Source organism: Antedon mediterranea, chromosome 10 (assembly GCF_964355755.1).
Source record: "Antedon mediterranea chromosome 10, ecAntMedi1.1, whole genome shotgun sequence".
Lineage (NCBI taxonomy): Eukaryota > Metazoa > Echinodermata > Crinoidea > Comatulida > Antedonidae > Antedon > Antedon mediterranea.
Window position 1 is genome coordinate 13,375,591 of NC_092679.1, and position 9,365 is coordinate 13,384,955.

Here is a 9,365-nt window from a genome sequence, read left to right on the forward strand (position 1 = left end):
ACTCATGGAGTGGTGTACTACTGCATGTTGTGTACAACGTGCATCATCCATGTTTGTCATCACATCCCAGCTGTGTCGATGCTCATTAACATATCATGCATATTTATAAGTTAGCTCTATCGGCCTAATTTTTGAGCTGACAAGTTGGGAAAATTGATTAACTTATTTTGCTTTTTTCTTACCGAAATTAATAATTTTTTTGGATTTTTTTTTTGGCGAAAGTGAACAACTTCATTATAGCTACAATATGATCTATTCAAAATTTGATTTAATTGATCTTCATTTTTCATGTTTTGGGGGACAATACAACTTTAACTGAGTACATTCTTTATCTTACTAATTTTTTGATCTGCAACAGAAGAAAAGGCATTGAAAAGAGCCACAATTTCTTTCAGGACCTATGACAGAAATCAAAGCTGGAAACAACAACATTGCAAATATATAGGACAAACCAATCGTACAGAACACAAAAGTTCCAAACTGAAGAAAGAATAAGATGACAGAAAACAGCATAAAGAAACAAGCACCCAATGTCGTAATACAGCCGGAGAGAATAGATATACCAACACTTTCCAACATTTCTTTGGTTTTGCCAATTCGATCTTCACTTTCGGCAAGGTAGTAGCCCTCGGCTAGATGCACCACGTAGTCTACCGATAGTCCTACAACTAAGGACAAGTTCAAGGATTCTAATGTCTGTAAAAAAAAAAAAAAATGTCTTTAAACTGAACATGAGCCAAAATACTACCCATCACATCAAAAAACTCTTGTTAAAGCTTGGGTTTTAATGCAAGGACGACGCAGACGTAGGCTATCGTAATGCTTGGTTCCCACTAGAGACAATCACAAGTGACTTGACAAATCACAGGTGATGTCGGTTGTCAACTCGCCTGCATTGCGTTAGGTCTCAGTGTGAACCAAACATTGACGCAATGGATAATCACTATGTCGTTGGCTTCTTGCGTCCAAGTAGGAGCCAAATAACTGAATACATCAACTTACCCCGAGTGTCCAGCCAAGGATAGGGATTAGTCCAAGTACACAGGTCGTAATACAGCAGATAGTAATTGTTGCCAGCGCACCAATGATAATGTTTTGAGTTGTCAACACAAGTACAACAAAAGCAACACTTATGCCAATTGCAATGTTACGGATTGCTGAGTTGGTTAGTTCCTGTATAATATTATTGTAACAACATTATTATCTGATACCGTTACATTTTTTAATTTAAGTAGGCCTAAGTTAAATAACTTGTTTTTTTTTACCAAAGCCTAATTGTATTAGTGTTTTAATTAACTAACTAATTAATTGTATTAGACTTTATTGGATTATTTTTCATAAGTTAAGACATTTAACTTTTAATTATTTAGGTTAATTACATTTTACTCAAATAGAATTGAGAGTTAAATATGATCAAATGGTCAAACAAATTCTTTAAACCATGAATATTTTAAGAAAAGGAAATAGAAAATATTATTTTGTATTGAAAAAAACAACCAAACATTAATTAACTCTACATGAAACTATACCAATTGGCCAATATCATTCTTTGAATTAACCAATTGGAACTTTAGGCCTACTGGTACGATATTGTACGATAACATATAACTGATTTCTTACCTCCTGAATTTTCTGCCATAGCCAGAAATTAAAGTTAGCCCCAGCAGGCGTACAATGGTATCCCTTATTAATCCCGTCTGGTAGCTGCGACATCTATCACAAAAGAGAATTGGGAAACGTTATCAGTTCAGTATCTGTTGCATACGAGTGAAAACAACTTGCTATCCAATATCCAAGTTTGTTTGACTGTTAGTTAGGGCGTCTGTGTATCAGTCAATATTGGGTTAATTTTATTAAGATTTAGGCCTATGAAAATGATATTACCAATATAAATCTTCTTAATCTTACCTGCTCTGCAATAAACTCGTCCCACTTTTCTAGCAATGGTAGACCTACTTGATAACCAAAGTCGCCCCATATCATGGTTGTATTTATAACGATTGATGCATACTTTAAACGTGTATTAACCATTTCTAAAAAAACAGTAATATTACGGTACGGTAAATACTATTAATGTAATATTTCCAAATAATTAGTAGTTATCATGTTGTTATTATAAAAACAAAGGCAAAGGATAAAATAATTGTATTGTCATAGCAACCGATCAAGAGAAGCTACACTTTTCATGGATCACATCACACATGATATTCTTATTTGGTCTATTATGTCATCGTTGATTTTTAGGAAACTTTCATTCACCGGCCATACTGTACTGTCGACTCCGCCACCGAATAAAACGTCATTCGGCAGACGATATATGTTTCTAAGCGTGTGCAGCATATGAGATAAATTTATTGTTGTTGTTGTTGAAGTAGTAGTGGTGCATGAAAAAAAGAAACAAAGGCTCCCTATTGTAGGCCTAGGTTTACGCAAACTGAAAGAAACTTTTATACTAGAAAAAAAAACTACTTCATGAAATTTTTAAGTTTATAGTAAATGTTATATTGTATGTACAAGCTTTGTTATTTTAACGAAGGATCCAAAATCAATTACAATTACCTCCGTTACTAATTCTAAACGTGTTACTGGTAGATTCTTCTCCAAGATAAATATCGTATTCATTATAGTCTGGTATCTCCTTGTGTCCATCCGTTAGCCAATAAGCCAAGCCAATTTCGAAAGCACGATCGTTAGGTGTTACGGTGGTATTGTAAATGTCTGTATTTCCGTCAACAAGTTGTTTTGTAGAATTGTAGTTTAATGGAAAACTGATATTTTTTTCATCCTAAATTGAGAAAAAAAATATAAATGATTCAGAATAATAATTATCAACTGTTTATTTTCAACTCACAGATTAAATTACACCATAAAAATACATTCCTTCCTTTGAAATCCATCCAATCTGTTGGTACTAAAAATCGCATCTGAGGGGCAGAAACATGAATGAATCTCATCTAGACAAAAATATAAGGCATTAATTATAGATTTACTTACTTCAAAATATGTCTTCATATCTTCAACAAAACATTTCAATTCTGGCTTTCCAGTAATCAAGCTTCTTCGAATCCGTAAATCGTCTGTTTTTGACTCATCTAAATTTCTAAGGTATGAGCAGAAATCCTTTAAAAGATAAAACAAAAAGATCCATAAAGTAACTTAAATATTAGGGAGCATGCAACGTACTGTATATCGATATATTTGATCACATGATTTCATTTGTGACGCCTTAAAAATGGCAAAAGATTAAAAATTTGAAAAAGTTTAGCATTTCATTTATTTTTCAGGACATGGGGTACCACCAAATTCATGGATCTGCCAATGTAAGTAGAAAGTAACTTATTTTGCGCGAGAAAGTTATTTTGTCAATAATACGTTTGCCAACTCTAGTATAATTGTACCAAAAAATGAAAACCTTCTCTGTCCACGTTGTCTTCCAGCACGCAATTATATTGTGCTCCCTAATTTGTTATCTTACCAAGAAAGCTTGCTGATTTTCTGGTTGATTCATGTCAAAGTCATCATCGTAAATAGTATTTCCATAGCACTCATATGCGGTGAAGGAACACACACTAAGATCAACTGTTTCTAATCCAAACACAATTTGAAGTTCAACATTATCGTCACCCTCAATGCTATCCTTGAAGCGAGTTCTTCTGTCAGTATGTATGGCAACATTATGACTATCGGGAAATACTTGTACCTGTAAAAATCAAGATGGTAACCTCATTGTAGGCCTAAAAGCTTCCTCTTTTAACTTAAGTCTTCTGCAAACTTGCTTTCTGCAGTTTGCCGAAGTTTGACAAATGGGTACACTATAGCAAACTTTAACAAATATTAATAATAATAAACGTTCGATTTTCCCCAAGTAAAAATGTTGCATGTTTAATTGATAGTCAAAAATAAATCTGAAATAATCACTCATCAAATGTATAGATTTATATCATTGGTAATACATACATATATCATTTTTAAAATAGACCAATATAAATATTGGCCTAATTAACATACAATAAAATAAATTCCGGTGACTCTTATTTTGTTTGTGATAGATTTAACCTAGGCCTACTGTTCAAACTGTATCATGTATTATTCGTAATGCCATTTTGCATATGATTACAAAAATGATGATGGTTGCCTAGATACACTAGGAGAATCGTACGCAAATTTAGCTGAGAGACAATCAAAACAAAGTTGAATACTTACGTCTCGTTCTTGAGATTCAATTGTTGAAATCTTGTAGCCTAAAAATGCTGTCACACCCAGTAACACTACAACAATTACCCAACGGAATATCTTGTGTGTCACAGCCCTAAAGAATGGTCCAGCGAAGAAACGAACAATTACATTGGCACGCTTTTCAGTTTCGTCCTCCTCTGGGTAGCAGCAATCGCAGCAGCAACACCTGCAGTCTTTCCACATCGTGTGATGCGTCATGAGAACCGTCGGGAAATATGTAATTACAGACAGATAATTGCTTACGATCATCAATGAAGAGAACACTCCAAATGAGGAAGTAGCAAAAAACGGAGAGAAATAATTTACGAAGAAAGCAGCAGCTGTTGTTAACGAAGTGACGAACATTGCCAGTGCCGCTCGACGATACGTATCCGAAAGACGATGTGCCAGAGATGGATACGACAACAGTGCTGTTGCACGCCATGTGTCTACAAATATAAACACGTCGTCTGCTCCTATTCCAAGTAAAATGAAAATAGCCAGTACATGAAATATACCAAAAAATTCGTATCCGATTACCACACGATAAATCAAATTCGCGAAAAGAAATGACGTGATTATACTGAAAACTGAAAGACCAGTTATCCACCAAGACCGAGTTTGAACGTAAATAAATACAAAAATAAAAACGAAACTGCCAACAATTAAAGTGAGATCACGATAGACAGTGGAATTTATTATCTCTTCAAATATTGAAAGAGACAGGTAGGTTATTTCTATACCATTGCCAAAGCCATTCTCAAATTTGTCATGCAAGAAGTCAATTAACTGATCTCTTATAAAGTTATCAATTTCTTCAATTGGTTGTTCGTCAAACGGCAGCCCTTCTGTAGTGTTATCAAGTGGCGTTCCAAAGTCAATAAGTAAACGTGTTTGCTCAGAAGTTGCTTCATCTATCGTAACCACCGCCTTTTCTGCCAGGAAAAACTGTAACACTTCGTCTAATTCAGGCTGAAGTGTAGCATTGTATAAAATGGCGGGAATGTTATCAAATTCTGGATCATAAAACTCTTCTCCATATGTCCCATCAAAAAACCTTAACACAGAAAGCGGTGGTACACAACTACCTGCTTCGTTTAACTTACAATATTTATCAAAATCTGGTTTTGCTACTGTTTCTTCTTCAAAACGTTTAATTCTAGCAAGGTTACTTTTTGTGAAAACATTTCCATTTTCTAAAAATAAAATAACTTCTAAGCTATCGTATTCTTCTCTTCGTATTCCATTGTTAATTGCCGTGTTCTCGAAACGGTTGATTCGTTCGAAATTAGCATCACGTCTGTCCCATGCTATTCCAAGTTTAAATTGCTCCTCTCTTCGGATATCCAATGGCAGGTCCGTAAACTCGGCTGGGAAGATGTTGTAGTCAACATAGAACAGAAGTGCTGTAATAAGTAAAACGAGTATGTGGAAACCTAAGGCAATACCTGTAAAAGAAAAAGAAAAGAAATGGCGTTAACAACAGTAAATCAATAACCAGATACAAATGTAATGTATCCATAATTATTATCAGATGCAAGTTCTGTGATACAGACGTGCATTTCCTTATGTGTGTAGGTCCTATGTTTCACAAAATGTATCCAATTATTCCATCTTTCTTTAGTTCTTTTAAGATAACAGCTAATTTGTTTACTACTGTACTCATAATATTAAACATTTACGTTATAGAAAAATAGATATTATTTATCAATTCCGAGATCAATTCCCATACATATCAGTTTTCACCCTTGTCTGCAGCTGTTGTCACTAGGCAGATTATAACTGACTATCGCAAGTCATCTTGAAACAAGCTGTATGTTTCTAGATGACTTGCGATAGTACGTCAGTTAGAATAAATCTGTCTAGTGAGATAGCTGCAGAATTGTATGCAGTTTTTATATCAATATCTATATTTACAAGTATTTAGTAAATAGCAATATTAATTGCATGTTTAAAATCATCTGTGCCACCTTTCTCTGTCTTTTCTATACTTAAAAGAGCATACTTCATATTTAGGCCTGAAATGTTCCGTAGCCAATTTCAATCTCCACTTCATTTTAAGAACAATTTAATTTGAGCAAAATTTACCGTAATTCCTTACGAAACATTTTTCAATCTGCTATATTATAAATGCGACAGAAATGACAAAACAAATTCGCTTCACATTTTAATCAAACATGGTCATCTATAGACGATTGGCTACGAAATTTGTTTTCCTTTTACATTACAGGTAGGCCTAAAGGCCATACTTGAATGTATTGTACGGTCAGATTACAACGATTGTTGAAGAATGATTCCCGGCCTGATTTTTGTGTAGTAGGCCTAACTTTTCTTTTATTTCATTACTATAGTTAGTCGGCGCTTTAAAAAAAAATACCATAATGAGTGTCTCACTGTAGAAAAAAAATTGTTTGCTTTAGGTCTGGAATATTATTTTTTAAAAAAAGCAGGCCAAGTCAGACGCCCCGCGGCCGTCATACGCAATACATAAGTGTTGCTCTGTACGTAATCCAGTTAAAAAGGCATACAAAAGTAATCGATAACAATTACAATAGAGTACACAATAGTTTAAAACTATAGAGTGCCTTTCAATGTAATTGGCAAGTTCATATTTTACCCTACAAAGTTTCCGCTATTGTTTGATGTAGAGACAAGGGTCATGTGGTCATAGTCGTTTCTTGGAACAGGAACGAAAATGTAATATTTAATATTCACTGCATATTAGGCCTACATATATTAATTTCAGTGTATCATAATTATTATTTTACATGGAGAGAGGGAGGGAATGGTGGAGGAGAGAGGGGGAGAGCATGCAGCTATCAAACATGTGTAGGCAGTAATTGAATGTCATTATTAAAGCTATCATCATATTTGTGAATAGAGAGTTTATCCAAAATATTATAATTGTAGTCATTGGGACACTGTTATTTTGCTTAGAATCGTCTGAAAAGATTGTATAAATGTTTAAAATGTTGATGTTCTAAATTGGAGAGAAAAACGAAAGCACCTCACCTTATCGATTGGAAGTCATTGCGTGACCCCACTGAATGGTTTTGGTTACCTTAATATCGAATTGACACCCACCGATTCAATTTATAGGCGTACGACCCTGCAATTCTCCGTTTTAGATAACATTACACACAGAAAAATACTAGGCCCTTAGATTAGTTTGAATGATAAGGTATGGAAAGAAATCAACCTTTCTCAGTGGAATTTGGCACGTCTGAATCACGCAGACAGTAATGTACGCGACGACACAGGTGAGCATCAAGGTGCATTTTACCAAGTATTTCGCTAAGTTCCTACACTCAGTTAAATCAAGCTGATCAATAATATTTTTGAAATATATTATGCTAATCAATAAGCGGCAACTGTTATACTGTATTACTAATACCGCATCAAAAACACTATAATTGTATGTTAGACAATGGTGGAGGATTATCTCTCCGCCATGACTAAGCTATACGTTCACACCGACCCGGCCCAGAATTTAGTGGCGGAGAAGAGAATTGTAAAAATGGGAAAGACGTAGTGTTGATATAAAAACCTTAATATGAGATACATTTATCATGGCGTACTGTGCATTGAAACACGAAAATGCGAAGCCTATCCTACAGCTTTATTTACAAGATGAATGAATATATAATAATTGAATTTTATAGAGAGTAGCCCACCGAGTTTTTGATAGAGGAGGGAGAGAGGTTTTCCCAAATGCGACACCCAATTATCGAGTGATATGATAGTGATATAATATTTGTGTTATAGGCATATTCCCTAATACAGCACCATATGTGGCACATGTACCGTAGAAGTTTAGGTTAGAATCTATGATACGGGCGTTACGTGAAACACATTTGATTTGATCACGGAATTTGCCTATGATATCGAAAATCCGCTATCTCCAGTTAATAGTAGTTGGGGAGTGGGGGAGTGGGGGAGTGGGGATAAGATAATTAAAGAGGACTTACCAAACGTAGTCTTGGGTCTATTCACAATAGCACTACACAACCACATTGGTTTCTTGTTTCGTTTGTTTTTCACATCTGATAAAGATCTCGTAAATTTGGCCTTTTGCTTATTATTCTCAACATCTCCATTTGCATCATTTGTTGCAACATACGCCGGGTTGTCTGTACCGTTCTCCGGATGTTGTACCTCAGACATGTTCATCGTTTTCCGTGTGTCATCCATCTTGACAATCATATACACAAAATATTAAACTGCGTTTTTATTATTACAGGTATGTGTTGATGGTCGACCAACTACAGTCTGATTACTGATGAAGAATATACCGTACTATTATTACTTACGTGAATTTCAAGTCATGTGAATCGGTTTTACAATAAGGTAATCTGCATGACAAATAGAATGATTGAGAGTGGCAGTCAACCGTAAAACCAGCTTAAGCACAAAATACTTGCGCAGAAAAACACACACACAAACAAACTATTATATCACCATAACCTGGGATTACTAAACGGAAGAATATTTATTGTTACTAGCCGTCAACGCGTTCTACACTGCATATTTGGTTGCTTTATGACTATACTATATTCCTTTTGATTGTTGGTAAATAATAGGCCAATCATCACTACTGAAATATTCAGCTATTAACATTTATATAGCACATATTTCATTTCAAGCCTTCAAGAAAACGAAACAAAACTGGGAACTATAATATACCCCGGGAATGAGATTGCGCAGAAGGTGGAAGGCATTCCAATGTGTGTAGTTAAATTCATTTAATAATTTTTTTTTCTCAGATAAACTATCCATAGAGGGGAGAGAGAGCATACTATATAACAAAAACTGGGAACTATACCTCGGGAATGAGATTGCGCAGGAAGGAGGAGGGTGGGAGGCATTACAATGTGTTATTTTAGTTAAATTCATTTAATTATTCATTCATACTACTATATTCATTACTACATACTATATACATAACAAACATAAATATATTCTGAGAAGTATAAGACTAAATATATTTAAAAATAAGTGATTTTACACCTAATGTTGACTCTTTAACAATGCTATTGTTTTTCTATTAAAACCCTGTTAAAACATTTTTTTCTAGAATAGGTTGGTTGCTGTCTGGAGGATGCGACCCTGGGCTGATCTGTAAGAGAATTTTTGAAAAGTGGAGCTGCTGG

At 34.7% G+C, this 9,365-nt stretch overlaps 1 protein-coding gene across 1 annotated transcript; it reads right to left on the reverse strand.

Annotated features, from left to right (window-relative positions):
• Positions 1–253: 253 nt before the first annotated feature.
• On the reverse strand, positions 254–8,478 carry LOC140059860 (protein dispatched homolog 1-like). Its single transcript, XM_072105812.1, has 9 exons — positions 8,184–8,478; positions 4,204–5,663; positions 3,476–3,700; positions 2,995–3,120; positions 2,560–2,785; positions 1,909–2,033; positions 1,621–1,713; positions 1,003–1,173; positions 254–696 (listed from the first exon to the last, which is right to left on the reverse strand). Exons 1-9 carry the CDS (start codon positions 8,416–8,418, stop codon positions 337–339), a joined length of 3,021 nt encoding a protein of 1,006 aa, XP_071961913.1. The 5' UTR covers positions 8,419–8,478; the 3' UTR covers positions 254–336.
• Between the last annotated feature and the right edge of the window lie 887 nt (positions 8,479–9,365).

What these genes read in the sequence shown, in the direction of transcription:
- LOC140059860 (XM_072105812.1), bottom strand. Translation starts at nt 8,418, where the DNA reads ATGATTGTCAAGATGGATGACACACGGAAAACGATGAACATGTCTGAG. An exon ending in TAGACCCAAGACTACGTTTG is followed by an intron (nt 5,664 to 8,183) that starts GTAAGTCCTCTT and finishes TTTCTTTTACAG; the next exon opens with GTATTGCCTTAGGTTTCCAC. An exon ending in GTTTAGAATTAGTAACGGAG is followed by an intron (nt 2,034 to 2,559) that starts GTAATTGTAATT and finishes CTGTTTTTTTAG; the next exon opens with AAATGGTTAATACACGTTTA.